This window comes from Rana temporaria, chromosome 3, assembly GCF_905171775.1.
Source record: "Rana temporaria chromosome 3, aRanTem1.1, whole genome shotgun sequence".
Taxonomy (NCBI): Eukaryota; Metazoa; Chordata; class Amphibia; order Anura; family Ranidae; genus Rana; species Rana temporaria.
The window spans coordinates 363,746,716-363,764,979 of record NC_053491.1 but is presented as its reverse complement, the minus strand read 5'-3'; the positions used below and the strand labels follow the sequence as shown (position 1 = coordinate 363,764,979).

The 18,264-nt window shown below is 45.5% G+C and overlaps 1 protein-coding gene across 2 annotated transcripts in view; it reads right to left on the bottom strand.

The window, feature by feature from the left end:
- The window catches only part of LRP6 (LDL receptor related protein 6), a 150,874-nt gene extending 136,725 nt beyond the window's left edge, over positions 1-14,149 (bottom strand). For both annotated transcript variants that reach the window (XM_040345378.1, XM_040345377.1), the window contains exons 1-2: positions 13,982-14,149; positions 2,571-2,964 (exon numbers count right to left, since the gene is read on the bottom strand). In XM_040345378.1, the coding sequence (XP_040201312.1) occupies positions 2,571-2,964; positions 13,982-14,039 (452 nt within the window). In that variant the 5' untranslated portion in view covers positions 14,040-14,149. The remainder of the gene's footprint in view (positions 1-2,570; positions 2,965-13,981) is intronic.
- Between the last annotated feature and the right edge of the window lie 4,115 nt (positions 14,150-18,264).

Here is an 18,264-nt window from a genome sequence, read left to right as displayed (position 1 = left end):
AAAAATTCAAGAAGAGATACTAAACTGATACAAGAGATCCTGCATGAAAAGCAAGGGACATAGCATTTTATCATGACATAGTTATCTTCCCCGGAGGCCCAAAGAAAAAGAACCCAATTAATTTGTCTGCATGTGATGAGGCTCGGAGCTTTGGCAGCACTCGGCATCTGATTGCACGCTGCTGTGTACACCTGGCTGTGCATCAAAGAAAAACATTCATCGTTTCTGCAAGTAAATAGAAAGCAGACCTCTGGATTAACGCCTGCATCTAATGCCAAGTAACTTCAGCCCCAAATCTGACACTGGATCTCAAAAAAATTCAAAATCTAAACTGAGGATGATCGCCATATTTTTAGGCTACACAGGGAAAAGGAAAAAACAAGGGGGATGAGTATAGAGGAGCTGTCATAATCAGAAGCACATAAAGTGATGTTCAAACATTAGACCAGGCCACACACAACCAAGAATATAATCCATCTTGACCACACATGCACTGAAAGACAAGAACATTCTGCAGCCTGGCCAATATCTACAGAGACACCAAGTACACTCCCCAATCTAGCAACATGTGTACCATATTAGCCAATATTCCACCAAGTACCATAAATAAGCAGATACAAATGTTTTAAGTCAACTATACAATCTAATTGTACATTCTACCTTAGCTTTACCATCAACTATGTCATTTAAAAAGAGACTTTTTTTTTTTTTGCTAGTCATACTCACCACTGAAGACCGCTGATGGTTTAGTTTTCACTCCTCCCCGAGCAGAGCCATGCTGCCTGTCAGTCAGCATCGCTTCTGCTCTACTTCTCCGCGCTCATTGGAGCACTGAGCTGTGGGGGGGCAGGGAGAGGCAGTCTCAGCGGCTCAGTGAGAGGCTGAGACTGCCATCAAAGCAACTGGCAGATCCGGACTTGGAAGTCAGGATGACACGCTGCTTTGACTGATGGCAGTGACATCAGCAGAGAGCAGACTTCACTCCGCTAAAAAAGGGGTCACAGGAGTGCAAAACTAATTGCACCCCTGTGACCCATAGAAGTCCAGCATAAAATGCTCAGGCTGGACTTCTTAAAAAAAAAAAAAAAAAAAAAACAGGATTTTACCATCCACACATTTAGGCTGCATTCACACTAGAACGCGGCGTATTTTGCCGCGACTTGTAAACTTTTTTTTAACAAAACATTTAACATTGATGTCTATGCCGAACACCGAAAGCCGCCTGAAAAAAAAAGGGTCTGAGACTTGTTTTCAGGCGGCAGGCGTTCGGCGTGAGATGTGAACCATCTCATAGACATCAATGTAAATTCGTCCCTCCAGCGGCAATTCTGACAGCAGGACTCTGCTGATCAGCACTGCAGAAGATTGGGTGCATGCATGCATGCATGCATGCATGAGCTGATCGAAGATAAATTTCTCAATATTTCTATGCAAGAGGATTTGATCACTAGGTCGACTCCGCTCAAACGGGAAAGGCCATAGATGGATTGAACTCAGCCGGTCCCTGCTGAAACGACCAATGTTCGATCCATCTATAGCGGTCTTAAAGACCTGACCGATTTGATATATATTGAATGGATTGTTTAGGTCTGTCCTCATATCACACAGTTTGTACAATCTGCTTTAGATTTACCTAGAGAGATTGTATAATCAGATTGTATAGTGTATGGCCAGCATTAAAGGGGTTGTAAAGGTTCGCCTTTTATTTTAATAATTGTCTCCTTTAAGCTAGTGCATTGTTGGTTCACTTACCTTTTCCTTCCATTTCCCTTCTAAATGTTTTTTTTCCCCTTTGTCTGAATTTCTCACTTCCTGTTTCTCCTCAGTAAGCTTTGGAAAGTCATTTAGAACAGCTTACTGAACACCTTACCGAGGAGCAACAGGAAGTGAGAAATTCAGACAAAGAAAAAAAAAAGCATTTAGAAAGGAAATTGAAGGAAAGGGTAAGTGAACCAACAATGCACTAGCTTAAAGTAACCTATTTAGAAAATAAAAAGCGAACCTTTACAACCCCTTTAAGCCTAGTACATGCGATCAGAAAGTCAAGCGAAACATACTGCTTTTAGAGCGATCGCATGATAATCGGAACATAAGTACACAGCTTTCGACAGCCGATCACAACAGTTCATCTGAAATTATCCAAAAAGGGACAAACAAAAAATATCTAGTACGATATCAGATCAGACTATTTTTGTTAAAATCAGTACAGAATTTGTACAAAAGATAAATCAGAAGAGCAAGACCACACATGCTTAAAAAAAATACATTAAAACACAACACAACACTTTCAAAATGGTACAATGTCGTACGAGAATTTTCTTCATTTATTATATATATATCTAGCATACAAAAAAAAACAAAAAAAACCCACGGACAATCACTCCAACATTCTCATTGTGTGTACGAGCCTTTAATCAGATCTAATTTGGTCTGGGTTATTGTAAGATAACTGCACCAATTACACACATACACTGGGTTATAAAAAGTATAAAGCTTGATAAAACTGGGTTATACAAGTAAAGAACTCGATAAAAAAATTAAAAATAAATTATATATAAAGACTCACTCACCCTCTGGTAGGATCCAGAGCAATTGCTCGTGGCTGATCCAGTTCTTGCCAGAATATTACTTTCCGTAAAGATCCATCCAAGTTTGCGACTTCTATCCTATTGGTTTCCGAGTCTGTCCAGTACAGTTTCTCTCCCAACCAGTCACAAGCCAGTCCATCTGGCGATACCAGTCCCGATATGACAACATCCTGATTGCTCACAGCTTTGTTAAAATCAATCCTCTTTATCGCTTCTTCACTCACATCACTCCAATAAATGAAGCCTCGGGAAAATACAAAGTCCACAGCTGCTGCATCCTCCAGGCCGCTGACCACCACAGTCGAGTTCCCCTTTGTTCCTCCAGCGTCCACCAACCGCAGGTCACGCCGGTTGGCGTATAACAGCAATGGAGACGCTAAGAAAATGGAATCAGAGAAGTCAGTTAGTCTCAAAACCGAGAATTGATGCAAAAGTAGAAACAGAATTTAATTAATGGAAATAGGAAAATATTGTGGTACTTTTTGGGCGATACAGCAAGTTTAGTGACTCGCTAGATTTTATTCACTGAAAAATGTCAACCAAAAGTGGTTGGTTACCTCAGGTATTGCTGGGTCAAAAATGAGGCTTTTGAATGACAGCATTCTATATAGATTTAATTCTAAAAAAACTTGACGTGTGAAGGCAATTACCCAATCCATATAATGGCTGACTACTGCTGTAGAAGAAGGGTGGGCCACCATGATTTCTTTAAAACATTAAAAATAAAAATTCACTACATACTAAATGCAAATTGCGACGGGAAAAACAGTTTGTCAAACAGCTGTATACATGTGGAAGAAATCCTAACAATCAGCAGCAAACCTTCTCATCAGCAGGTCATAACTGTACCTCGTCTTTCTAAGAGCACAGGTCTTGTGCAGGGGATGAGCTAATCCACATATTTTACAGCCCTGCCAAAAAATAAAAAATAAAGATATCCAAGCAGCTCTGCCATTAGAAACCGCAAAATAGTACTGGGTGACAGGCCCATAGTACCTTTATTGCTAGAGTGCGGCCACTCTGCACATAATATATACATACACACGCGATTCTGTTCTTCCGGGTTGGGGGCCTACACCACTTCTGCTGTGATTAGTCACAGCAGAAATCGATCAGCGGGATGAATGACCGCTGGCGCCCACTGATCGGCGAGGAGACACACTGGACCAAGCGCTGTCTATGTAAACAAGGCAGAGCTCTGTCCTGTCAGCAGGGATGTGCCCGGTTGTTTCCCTGCGAAGCAGAAAATAAAAACCTGCACAGCCCTTAGTGAGAGCAGCACATAGCACACACAAAAACACAGGTTAAATATGTATTTAACCCTTTGATCGCCCTAGATGTTTCAGGTAGGGTCGTTACCACAGTGACAGTGTATATGTTTTGCACTCATCACTATTAGTGTCCCTGGTTCCCACAAAGTGGGAGTTAGGGTCATACTGTCTGCCACAATATCGCAGTCCCGCCAAAAGTCATTGATGGCCATCATTACTAGTATAAAAAAAAATTCCAGTATATACCCCATAGACGCTATAACTTTTTCGCAAACCAATCAATACACGTTTAGACCCCTTTCACACTGGGGCACTTTAGTGCCAAGAATAGCACCTCTCCAGTGTAAAAGCCCAAGTGCTTTCACACTGGGGTGGTGCGCTTGAAGTTTAGGAGAAAAAAAAAAAAAGTCCTGCATCTTTGGGGCAGTGTGGGAGCGACGTATACATTGCTCCTGCCATTGAAATGAATGGGCGCTTTTAACCTTTCCTCGGCCGCAAGCAGGGGTTAAAAGCACCCTGCTAGTGGCCGAAAAGTGCCACTAGCGCTAAAACAAGCTGCAATTTTTACAATGTACATAGCATATCAATCGCCAACACACCAAAAGGAGCTCACACTCCAATGCGATTACTATATAGGTCATACATTACTCAACGATATATGTTTGCTAAAACTGTATTATTCCACTTCTAGCTTTTGCAGCAGGCACTGCACCCTATGCAAAAAGGTCTTCAGGGGATTTGAAAGCCAGGGATCTAGTGCCTATAATATTTTTTGGGCCAATTCACACTATATGGGTTGGGCTGCGCTGGGCAGCCTTTTCTAATGAAGTCCCTGTCTTATGTCCTACTAGTGCATTTCACACCAATGCATTGTGGTGGTGTGCACTGAAGAAAAAAAAAAAAAAGTTAACCACCACATTACACTGTTCCTTCACAACACACACCAGCGAACCATGTGGTAAAGCGTGATGCTATGAATGGCAGCAAACACCTATTATATTGCAGTTTACCAATTCTTAGATGTGATGGCTGCATTCATTTATGTTTTTAGGCTCTTTCTTTTTTCATCTGATGATCCAGCCAGTAAGTTTGTTGCTTTTCAACAGAACAAGCTGTCCTGCAGGTGCAGTCACATTTTTTTTTTTTTGTGATAAACTTTGGCTGAAGTTTGCTTTTAATTTCCTAAACCCCTTTCACACTGAAGGTGCTTTTCAGGCAGTTTAGCGCTGTAAAGCCCCTGAAAAGCCCCTCTCAAGCCTTCCCAGTGTGAAAGCCCAAGTGCTTTTACACTGGGGCAGGGCGGGAAATAAAGTCCTGCAAGCAGCATCTTTGGGGCAGTACAGGAGCAGTGTGTACACCGCTCCTAAACCGCTCCCGCCATTGAAATCAATGGGCAGCACTGCCGAAGCGCCTGCAAAGTGCTTTGGCAGTGGCGCTTTAACCCCTTGTTTACCCCCTTCTTTGGGGTTAAAAGTGCCCTGCTCCTGCCCACACAGCGCCAGTAAAGTCCCACTAAAACTAGCGGCGCTTTACCGCAAACGCTCGGGCGAACTGTGTGTGAAAGTAGCTTTAGTGTATCAAAATCTGCTAGTGCATCAAACACTACCCTCTCCCCCAGACTAACAATGCCATTTCCAAAATATGTCCCTGTGCTCATTCATCCAGAGTGGGGGCACTCTAAGGCCGGGTTCACACTGTCGCCGCATGCGATGCGCAGCAGGGGTCCAATGCGTGCGGGTTCACCGGTTCAGGTCCAATTTCAGCCGAATTTTGGTCTGAAATCTAACATGAAACGCACCAAAAAAGTCACGCGTTTTTCCGGCACACCGCAGCGGACCTATGTGAACCGGCTCCATAGAGAGCCGGTCACATTCTCCTGCTATGCGAATTGAATGCGGAGGAAACGCGCATTCAATTTGCATAGGTGTGAACCCTGCCTAAAGCTCCGTAAACACAATCAGATTTTCCACGGACAAAGCGTTGGACTTTTGTCCGAAGGGGGTTGGCCAAACACAAAACTACGTGGATTTTCAGCTCTTTAGGGCCACCCTTTGGGCAACATCTGCTGTTGCGTTATGGTTAGCATTGCTTCTAAACATGCGTATTTGTACTTTGGATTTTTTTTCCAATGGACTTCTGTACACACGATCGGATAATTTTAAAGCAATTGTCCGATGAAGCATACAAAAGGTCGGATTTTCCAACAACAGTCTGTCATCACACAATTCCCGTCGAAAAAAAATCAGATTGTGTAAAGGTACAACATTTTAAATTTTTTGTTTTGGGTTTAATACGGCTTTAAAGATATATATATATATATATATATATATATATATATATATATATATATATATATATATATATATATATATATATATATATATATATATATATATATATATATATATATATATATATATATATATATATAAGCATGTCATACTTTCCTGCTCTGTCCAATGTTTTTGCACAGAGCAGTCTCGATCCTCCTCTACTCAGGTCCCACCCACAAGACCTCCTGACCCCTCACCAAGTGCCTCTATAGCAAGCTACGTGCTATGGAGGAACTTGTGCACGCTTGCTCCCAAGACACCTCCTATAAGAAGGATATAAGAAGGCTCCACCCCACTCCCTCTTCACTTGTGATTGACAGCCATCGGCCCTCCGCTGCTGTATCTCAGACAATGAGGAGGCAAAGACCTAGGAGAGTTGCTGCTCTTGTGCACATCATTGGACTGAGATGCGGCTTGGGCAAGTATGGGCTACAGGGGAAGCTGCACACCAAAACGTTTTTTACCTTAATACATTAAAAAGGTAAAAAAAAAAAAAAAGAAAAAAAAAAAGGGCTGCTTTTAGTGCTAGTTCACACCAGACACAGTCCTGTGTGATTTTTTTCTACACTAAAAAGTCATGCACAGTGTTTTCCATGTATTCCAATGGCTCTAGTTCACACCATGCAGTCGGTTTCCAGTGCAGAAACTGACTGCATGGTGTGAACTAGAGCCATTGGAAAACACTGTTCATGCATTTTGTGAAGAAAAAAAGCACACGGAACTGCGTCTGGTGTGAACTAGCACTTATAATCACTTTAAGTTTCACATTGCTTACCATTTGACACCATCCAAATGCATCTCAAGAGCAGACAAAGGCTAGGCAACTTTTGTTCCAGACATGTTGAAGGGTTTTTCTGTTTTACAAAGTTTGATATATTCTGTAAACCCTGGACGACAGGCACAGTCCCTGACAATTAACAGGGCCAGTAGAGAAACCCAGGCATTATGTACAGGCATACCCCACTTTTAAGTACACAATGGGACCAGAGCATGTATGTAAAACGAAAATGTACTTAAAGTGAAACAATACCTTTTTTCACTTCTAGGGTGTAGTAGGGGGTCAGGGGCTGTAGTGGGGGTGTCAGGAGCTGTAGTTGAGGTCTCAGGGGCTGTAGTGGGGGTATCAGGGGCACACTGGAACAGGGCAGGCTATGCTCTCTGAGCTTCAGCTCTTTCTACTGCGGCTGCAAAATGTCTGTACAGTACTTGTAAGGCACTTTACATACACTTGCGGGTATGTCCTTACTCGCGAGTGTATGTAAAGTGAGTGTACTTAAAGCGGGGTATGCCTGTATATAGCTCACATCTGCATTCCATTAGCTTTTTCTGTCTGCAAGCCTTGGTTTCAGCTACATGTCAAACACTTTAAATAAAACACTCCCAACTTTCAGGCCTGAAAAATTGTATAAATATAGATTTTGTAAGGATTCCTGGAGAGTTTCATAAATCAAAATGATTAGCTGTTTGTTTCTAAAGAAGTCTGCCACTGTGAAGGTGGATAAAGATTTCCAGGTGTGTGGACAACATCAGGCGAGATTCATAAGCTGTATAGAGTAAGAAGATTCTCCATTAAAAGCTGAGAAAAGACTGGCAAGCATCCCTCATACAGTCTCTGTCCCAGAGTGACCCCAACAAAAGCAGACTGCACACTTTTCCCCAGAACTGTGCTCATTACTGACAGAGCAGGCAGATGGGAGGAAAGTTTCTTCAGATGTTCACAAGCAGCTTTAGTATATTTTCTGCACAGTGCAGCATGTTTACCACACAGCGGTCATACACTGACCAGTAGAAGACAGTATAATGCATTATTTAGGAGCCAAACTGCAGTATTAGGAAGTGAAGCCAGGGAATGGGTTTCCACTGATTACAAAAAAAAAAGGAAGTGAGGCATCAGCTATTATTTTTACAAATTTTTCTTGCTACACCTAGGGGGTTATTTACTAAAGGCAAATCCACTTTGCACTGCAAGCGCAGTCGTAGATCCGAGGGGGACATGCAAGATAAAAAAAAGCATTTTAGCTTGCACATGATTGGATGATAAAATCAGCAGAGCTTCCCCTCATTTCAGATCTACCCCCCTCAGATTTACAGCGACTGCGCTTCCAAGTGCACCTTCGTAAATAACCCCCCTAGTTTTGAAAAACCTGGGGGACTCCTTCAAGCATTTGCATTTTCCTCCATGAAAATGCATTATTTTCAATAGCAATCCTATTGTTTCCTATGGCGCCAGTTCACATCGATGCGCTGCAGTTTAGTGTGAAAAACAAAGAGAAACTTTGGCCCATTTACACCTACACATGTGCGTTACTGTGAACAGTGTAAAGTCTTTAACTGCACCACAGACTAGCACAGCTATGCTTTGGTGCCAATAGGCATAAAAAAAAAAACGAATTGTCCACACCAGAACTGGATCACATGGGTGTTCACACCCTTGCAATCCGATTCTGCAAACCAATTGCCGGGTGTCGGCAAAACACTCCGCAATCAGTTTGCATCTAGTGTGAACCCAGCATAGGAGTCGCATTCAGTCTTCTGAAAATGTCAAGCTGCAGCAGCCAGGTTCCTGGTCTAGTTTTCTATATGCGCTTGGACTGGTTCTTAAAGCGGAACTTCACCCAAAAGGGGAAGGTTCTTGTTTGCATCCTCTCCCTTCCACTGGCACTTTCTAGGAGAGGGCATCTGTTTTTTTAACTGTACCTGCTCCCGCTCAGATGCGCCGCGCCAGAAATTTGCAAAGACTGCAAGACCATTCACAAAGCGCAGTGCTATTCACACATGTGCAGTAGGATGTCGCAAGGCTTCACTGCCGGTTTCCCTTAGTTAAGATGCCGGTGCCCAAATAATCAGCTTGGGTGAGAACAGCACTGGATCCTTGGACAGGCAAGGGTCCTTATATTAAAAGTCAGTGGCTACAGTATTTGTAACTGACGATTTGTTTTTTTGGCTTTACTGCCTGGTTCCGTTACCGGGAATGGTGGCGGCAGCACCTGGAAGTCGGTCGGAAGATCGACTGGGGTGCCGACATCACGGCTCTCTGGACAGGTAAGTGCCCTAATGTTAAAAGTCAGCAGGTACGGTATTTGTAGCTGCTGACTTAAAGCGGAACTTCCTCTTTAAGGAAAGGTGACCACCTGACATGCCACGTCACCGCAAGGAAGTTCACCTCACCTCTCACACGTCAGAGGTCCCAGATGATTGCCCGGCCAATCACAGTGCGCAGCGCGGCTCGCGCATTCGCAGTGCGTGCCCGACTGTAAAGCCCACAGTTGCGGTGCCGTGGAGAGGAGCACCCCTGCATCGCTGGACCATGGGACAAGTAAGTGTCCGATTATTAAGTCAGCAACTGCAGTATTTGCACCGTAGCTGCTGACTTTGAAGTCAGCACTCCGCTTTATTTTTTTTGCACCCAGGCTGGACCTCCTCTAAGATCAAAAACCAATGTATCTATTATAATTTTACATTTCATTTCTAATGAGTGCATCACAGACTTCACTGGGGAAAGTGGGATTGCATCAAACAGCTTTTTTTCCCAGTTGGCCACAAAGTACATAAATGAAAACAAAGCAAGTAGGAAACAGTAAAAAGTTATTTGGCAATCTCCAAAACAATCTGCTATTTCTTTATCTTTGTGCCCTAAAAATATTTTTTAAAAAAATATAGCAATTGCACTGATTGTTAGCCAGAGCGTGCTCATCAAAAAAGGATTTAATTTCCCTTTCACACACTAATGGGGGGGGGGGGGACTCTAATAGGTTCCAAATTTAACAAACTGTTTCCCTTCTGCAAGAATAATCAGATTCACCCGTGCACAGATCTGAGTGGAAGACGAATTCTGGTAGAAGCATTTACAATTAAGCAGACATCTGAAAAGTGTTTTCATTCCCACATCATACAAGAATGCAGGAGCCTTTTGTCAGTGACTTTTAACCTTTCCATTGCTGGCGAGCTACACAAAGAAAAGGGGCACTGACTTGCAGCTTTTCACAACCCAAACCACAATTTTGGAGGAACTTTCAGAAAGCTTGCGTTTTTCATTCAAATCAAAATGCCAAAAGAACATTCTTGGACTCGCTTTGTGTTCATATGCATGCGTCTGTCGTACCCAACTATTCAATACATACCGTACTTTTTTCAATATAATTCACAGGCAAATATCACCCCCAAAAAAGTCATGTACCAAGGAAAAGATCAAAAAGGTTTCAATACAGAAATGTACTCAACCAAATGCATGAAATTAAAAATAAAAGGAAGAAGGAGGGGAGGAAAACATATCTTTAGTTGCCATAGGAAAAAAAAAAAACACTCATAACAACTGGTGGTTTATGTAAACGTCATTACCTCGCCAACTAATTGTGTGGGAAGAGTGCTTTTACTAAGGACTCTGTAGCGTAATTCACGGGAGAGAAAAAGCCAACATAAACAATGGCAGTTCTATATGGATCTCAAGTGGAAATGGCAATTACCTAAACTTTTAAACTGGACAAAATCAACTGAACTAGCTGGTAACTATTCCAGACTAAAAAGGTGTATTAAACCCAAAGCCATAAACGTAATATTTTGCAGCTTACTGGTCCTTAGATGTGGTATCTGCATTTGTTATAGTTTTGTTAAGTTATTTTACTTTTATTTAGTCATCTGAACCCCCCTCTATTAGAGAGCTTCCACTCTGGATGAAGGAGCAACAGAGAGACCTTTGGACAGCAGCACTGTCAGTCTGGGGGGAGGGGAGTGTTAGAGACACTAGCAGATTTAGATACACTAACAAACTGAAGTCCAACTTACACTTTTTAAAGCAGTTACAGGAAAACGGTTTCTTCCTTTTGGGAAAAAGGTTTTATATGAATAAATAAAAGATGACCATTGTAAACACCCCCGCCAGTGCTAAATGGTTCGTCTTAATCCTCTAAATGCTATATCTGCAGGACAGCTAGTTGTTTTGAAAATCAGAAGATTTACTGGCTGGATCACCAGATGAAAATAGTAGAAAGAAAGCCATTACATCTAGGAATTGGTAGGATGCAGTATATTAAATATTTGCCTTTAGGTTTAATATCACTTTAAAATAAAAAAACAGCTGAGAACGTCTGCAAAACACTGGTCTCTTCAAAACCAAGCTTATCGTGGCTGCAAGAAAAATGTACCCATTGAACAAAGTATAGGCTCTGTCTGTGCAAGAGACCATCAGTCCTAGGAGATAAAGTAATCTAGGAGGAGTTGGCTGTTCTGATGACCAAGAAGTAGGTCTACAGACATTAACCAGGGTTACATCAGCAGTCAGATGACAAAATCCAGTCCAAATCATAGATGGACTGATGCTGACCAATCGGCAGACAGTGTACACAGCACTATAACACCCGACTTTCACCCCTCCATCCTACTTCATTTTATTACTGCCCAACTTGGTCTTTCTGCCTATGATGCCATGCCAACTCCTATCGCTAGTGTCCCCCATCTTCCTCTACTCCTGCCCCTAGTATAGTGCAAGTCTCTCCCCTCCCCCCATCCTCCTAATATGGTCCCCATCCTATCCTCCTGGTATATTTCCAGTCCCCCCCATTCTCCGGGCCCTGGTAAAGTGCAAGCCCTGACCCCCCCCCCCCCCCCCCCCCCCTATAATCCTGCCCCTTGTATGGTGCCCCTCTCATTCCTATGGTATTGTGCCAGTTCCCCCCTATTCTCCTGCCATGAAATGGTGTCAGTCCCTCATTAGCCCCCTTCCCCTGGTATGGTGCCAGTCCACTGCTGCCCTTATGCCCCCTTCCATGTCACTTGTACCCATGTCCTGCCCCTAGTATAGTGCAAGTTCCCCCATACTGCTACTAGTACAATGCAACCACTTTTTTTTGCCCCTAACAAAGGTGAAAATCACCCCCCTGCCGGCCCTCCACCATCACCTGGTTCAGCGCCAGTCCTTCTGGTATAGTGGCAGCCCCCTCAATCCATCCTGCTCCCAGCATGGTGCCAGATCACCCCCCTATCCTCCTGCCCCCAATATGGTGCCAGATCCCCCCCCCCAATCCTCCTGCCCCCAGTATGGTGCCAGACCCCCCCCCCCATCCTCCTGCCCCCAGTATGGTGCCAGACCCCCCCCCCCATCCTCCTGCACCCAGTATGATGCCAGACCCCCCCCCCATCCTCCTGCACCCAGTATGGTGCCAGACCCCCCCCCCATCCTCCTGCCCCCAGTATGGTGCCAGACCCCCCCCCCCCCCATCCTCCTGCCCCCAGTATGGTGCCAGACCCCCCCCCCATCCTCCTGCCCCCAGTATGGTGCCAGACCCCCCCCCATCCTCCTGCCCCCAGTATGGTGCCAGACCCCCCCCCCCCCCATCCTCCTGCCCCCAGTATGGTGCCAGACCCCCCCCCATCCTCCTGCACCCAGTATGGTGCCAGACCCCCCCCCATCCTCCTGCACCCAGTATGGTGCCAGACCCCCCCCCCCCCATCCTCCTGCACCCAGTATGGTGCCAGACCCCCCCCCCCATCCTCCTGCACCCAGTATGGTGCCAGACCCCCCCCCATCCTCCTGCCCCCAGTATGGTGCCAGACCCCCCCCCCCATCCTCCTGCCCCCAGTATGGTGCCAGACCCCCCCCCCCCATCCTCCTGCCCCCAGTATGGTGCCAGCCCCCCCCCCCATCCTCCTGCCCCCAGTATGGTGCCAGACCCCCCCCATCCTCCTGCCCCCAGTATGGTGCCAGACCCCCCCCCATCCTCCTGCCCCCAGTATGGTGCCAGCCCCCCCCCCCCATCCTCCTGCCTCCAGTATGGTGCCAGACCCCCCCCCATCCTCCTGCCCCCAGTATGGTGCCAGACCCCCCCCCCCCCATCCTCCTGCCCCCAGTATGGTGCCAGACCCCCCCCCCATCCTCCTGCCCCCAGTATGGTGCCAGACCCCCCCCCCCATCCTCCTGCCCCCAGTATGGTGCCAGACCCCCCCCCCCCATCCTCCTGCCCCCAGTATGGTGCCAGACCCCCCCCCTATCCTCCTGCACCCAGTATGGTGCCAGACCCCCCCCCCTATCCTCCTCCACCCAGTATGGTGCCAGACCCCCCCCCTATCCTCCTCCACCCAGTATGGTGCCAGACCCCCCCCCCCCTATCCTCCTCCCCCCAGTATGGTGCCAGACCCCCCCCCCCCTATCCTCCTCCACCCAGTATGGTGCCAGACCCCCCCCCCCCTATCCTCATCCACCCAGTATGGTGCTAGATCCCCCCCTATCCTCCTGCACCCAGTATGGTGCCAAATCCCCCCAGTATGGTGCCAGATACCCCCCCTATCCTCCTGCCCCCAGTATGGTGCCAGATCCCCCCCCCTGTCCTCCTGCCCCCCAGTATGGTGCCAAATCCCCCCCCTATCCTCCTGCCTCCCAATATGGTGCCAAATCCCCCCCCCCTATCCTCCTGCCCCCAGTATGGTGCCAGATACCCCCAGTATAGTGCCAAATTCCCCATCCTCCTGCCCCTGGTATAGTGCCAGTCCCCGAGACAGTGTCAGTGTCCTAACCCCTAGTGTAGCGCCAGTCTCCATGCCCCTCGGTATATAGTGCCAGCCCCCCTTCCCAAGTATGGTGTCAGTCCCTCCATCCACCCATCTCCTGGTAGGGTGCCAGCCCCCAGAGCCCATCACCTGGCAAGGTGCCAGCCCCCAGAGCCCATCACCTGGCAAGGTGCCAGTGCCCCAGAGTCCATCTCCTGGTACGGTGCCAGCCCCCCCTCCTCTCTCGGTGTGGACCCCCCTCACCCGGTCGGGTGTCCCTCAGACAGAGCCCCGGGCGGACGTCACTTACCCCTCAGCAGGCAGCCCAGGCCGCAGAGCAGCAGGCTCCTCAGTACGGCGCTCCACATATTGTTACCGGCGGGGCCCGGACATGGCGGCGGCTCCTCAGTGCTCCCGGTTCCCCCGGCTGCCCCTCTCCGGCCTCTCCATGATGCGTGTGAGCTTCCTCTCCTCCCCCTCTCCCGCCTGGCTCCCCCCCTCCTGCCGCGGACTAATACTATTCCTTGTCTTTCGGTACTGTCCGCTCCTAGCTAGGTTTCGTTGGTTCCGAGCCCGGTAGGGACACCCGTACTCCGTGACCAATGTTCTATAATCGCCACATTTGCCACCGAGCTGCAAAGCCCGAGTACCCGGCGGAATTCCACAAGGACTACTTTCTCTCCTCCCTTCCCCCTCATAGAGCCGGAACTACTTATCACGGGCCTAGCCTAAGAGAGGAAGAATCCTCATCCCCGGACTGGAGGGATGTAGTTCCCAGCTCTGCAGTAGGAGGGGGAGAGGAAAGTCAGTCTCCATAGAGCCTCTGAGGGCATTAGTGTGTTCACTGTGTGTGAGAAGCCCGCTTATCCATACTGTGTCTGTACACGGGCTGTATACTGTACCGTGTTCGCCTATAAAGTGTTCTATGTCCACATAATTAAGTGACCTCATATATCACCAGTATATAATGCCATGCAGTGCTCTATACCTCCTATATAATGTCCACACAGTATTATGTACCTCATATATCACCCACATAATATTTTTATAGTGCTATATATTTCATATATTGCCTATAAACACCCATACAGTGTCCCATAACTCATATGTCTCCTTTATAATGTCCACAGTCTTTATATACGACCTATAGACTAGTATCCATATAGTGTTCTATACCCCATACAGTATATCACCTATATATAATGTCCATGGTGTGTTTTATACCTCATATGTCACCTATATAATGTCCATACAGTGTTCTGTACCTCATATATCACATATATATTGTCTATTCAATATACACTACCATAAAGTATCTAGAATTTAACGTAATTTTACCTCATATATAGCCTATATAATGTCCATATCATGTTTTATACCTCATGTATCACCTATATAATGCCCACACCATGTTCTATGTCTTATAAATCTTTTATACAATGCCCATAGAGTGTGCTATACCTTATATATCACCAATGTAATATGAATACAGTGCTATAGATCTCATATATCACCTATAAATTCCCATACAGTGTTCCATAACTCATATATCACAAGTTTAATATCCATCGTGTTCTACATCTCATATATTACCTGTCAATGCAATGTTTTACACCTCATATATCACCTCTATACTATCCATAGAGTATTCTACAGTGTAAAGCCTATACCGTGTAATATACCACCAATATGACAGTATATAATGTCTATTCAATGTTATTTATCTCATAAAGCACCTATAGAATGGCCATTTAGAGTAATGATATCTCATATATGACCTATATTATGTACATACAAGTGTTCTATACCTCATATATATATCGACAGAACACCGGCTCTGTTTGCAACAGAAACATGGAAGCAAAAAAACGCTGGATAGCCACACTCCAAAACAGAATCCAAAAACATCCACTAGGTACAATAGGTACAGACCAACATGCACAGCTTGCTTGTAGGTCTGTACCTATTTGTGGATGTTTTTGTTTCCAAGTCCTGTATGCAGTTTGAGAGAAGCCATGTGGGGGACACAGCAAACATGTGAAAGAAGGTGCTCTGGTCAGATGAAACTAAAATGGAACTTTTTGGCCTAAAGGCAAAATGCTATGTGCGGCAGAAAACTAACACTGCCACATCACCCTGAACACACCATCCCCACACCATGGTGGTGGCAGCATCATGTTGTGGGGATGAGCTTCTTTAGCAGGGACAGGGGAGCTGGTCAGAGTTGATGGGAAGATGGATGGAGCCAAATACAGGGAAATCTTAAAAGAAAACCTGTTAGGCCTCGTACACACGACCGGACATGTCCGCTGAAACTGGTCCGCCGACCAGTGTCAGCGGACAGATCCGATCCTGTGTACAGGCTAGCGGACAGATTTCCAGCGGACAAATGTTTCTTAGCATGCTAAGAAACATGTCCGCTGGGAAGCTGTCCGGCGGACATGTCCGCTGGGAAGCTGTCCGGCGGACATGTCCGCTGGTTAGTACGTCTAACCAGCGGACAGAAATCCCGCGCGATAGAGAACGTCGGTGTCGTCTACGTCACCGCGTTCTCTGTCCGCGCGGATTTCGGTTTGATGGTGTGTACAGCCATCAGACCGAAATCTCCCAGCGTATATGTCCGATGAAAACGGTCCAGCGGACCATTTTCATCGGACTGTCCGCTCGTCTGTACGGGGCCTTAAAGTCTACAAAAGACGAGACTGGGGCGGAGGTTCACCTTCAGCAGGACTACGACCCCAAATATACAGCCAGGGCTACAGTGGAATGGTTTAGATCAAAACATATAAAACCTAAATCCAATTGAGAATCTGTGGAAAGACTTGAAAATCGCTGTTCACAGATGCTCTCCATCCAATCTGACCGAGCTTGAGCTATTTTGCAAAAAAAAATGTGCACAAATGTCACTCTCTAGATGTGCAAAGCTGGTAGAGACATCCCCAAAAAGACTTTCATCTGTAATTGCAGAGAAAGGTGGTTCTACAAAGTATTGACTTGGGGGGGGGCTGAATACAAATGCACGCCACGCTTTTAACATATTTATTTGTAAAACATTTTGAAAGCCATTTATAAATTTCCTTCCACTTCACAATTATGTGCCACTTTGTGTTGGTCTATCACATAAAATCCCACTGTATCACAAAACACACAATGTGCAGATAAGATAAATCTTGCATGAAATATAATAATAAAAACATAACCAATAAAAAGTCCTGTTTTTTTAATCCCGAAGTAGAATTTAAATTTAAAGTTACAGTGCCCCTATGGAGCTCCTAAGATATGGTGAAGTGCTTGTGCTCCAGTCCCCTAGTAGATCTGTACCACTTGTATTCTGCCAATGCTTGTCCACTATAATTGACAATAGTTCCCAAAAGGAAGGATGAAAGGGAAGAGGCACAGAGCAATTTTATTAAGATCAGTAAAAAAATAAATGGGCATAAAATTAGAGCAATTTTATTATCAATAGTGCACCATTGTTGTTGTAACTTAAAGGAATAGCGCCCCATCATGGGTTTTAGAGGAAGAAATAGTGCCCCACCATTGGTGTCAGTGAAAAAATAGTGCTCCATTGTAGATGTCATTGAAATGATTAGCCCCTCATCCCTGATGTTAGTGAAGAGAATAGTGCCCTATCTTAACCACTTGCTTACTGGGCACATATACCCCCCTCCTGCCCAGGTGAAATTTCAGCTTTCGGCACTGCATCGCTTTAACTAACAATTGCGCGGTCGTGCGACGTGGCTCCCAAACAAAATTGACGTCCTTTTTTCCCCACAAGTAGAGCTTTCTTTTGGTGGTATTTGATCGCCTGTGCGGTTTTTATTTTTTGCGCTATAAACAAAGAAGTGAGACAATTTTGAAAAAAATACAATATTTTTTACTTCTTGCTATAATAAATATCCCAATTTAAAAAAAAACAAACATTTTTTTTTCTCAGTTTAGGCCAATACGTATTCTTCTACATATTTTTGGTAAAAAAAAAAAAAAAATCGCAATAAGCGACTGGTTTGCGCAAAAGTTATAGCGCTTACAAAATAGGGGACAGAATTATTTTTTTTTAATTATTTTTTTTTTTACTAGAAATGGCGGCGATCTGCGATTTTTAATGGGACTGCGACGTTATGGCGGACACATCGGACACATTTTTGGCGCCATTCACATTTATACTGCGATCAGTGCTATAAATATGCACTAATTACAGTATAAATGTGACTGGCATTGAAGGGGTTAACACTAGGGGGTGAGGAAGGGGTTAAATGTATCCCTGCTTAGTGTTCTAACTGTAGGTGGAGGGGGGGTGACTGGGGGGGTGACCGATCTATGTCTCTATGTACAAGAGACACAGATCGGTCTCCTCTCCAGAGACAGCACCGCTGTCTCTGTGTAAAACGGCAATGAGAGATGATCTCATATGTTTACATATGAGATCCTCTCTTATTGGCCGCACAGATCGCCTCGCGAACGGCCACTCTGATTGGCCGTTCGCGGCGATCTGTAATTGGCTGTGTCCGAGGGACACGGCCAACACAGATTTTCCCCGCAGCGCGCTCTGGAGCGCGCGCGGGGAACGCCCAAAGGGGCGGCCGTCAATTG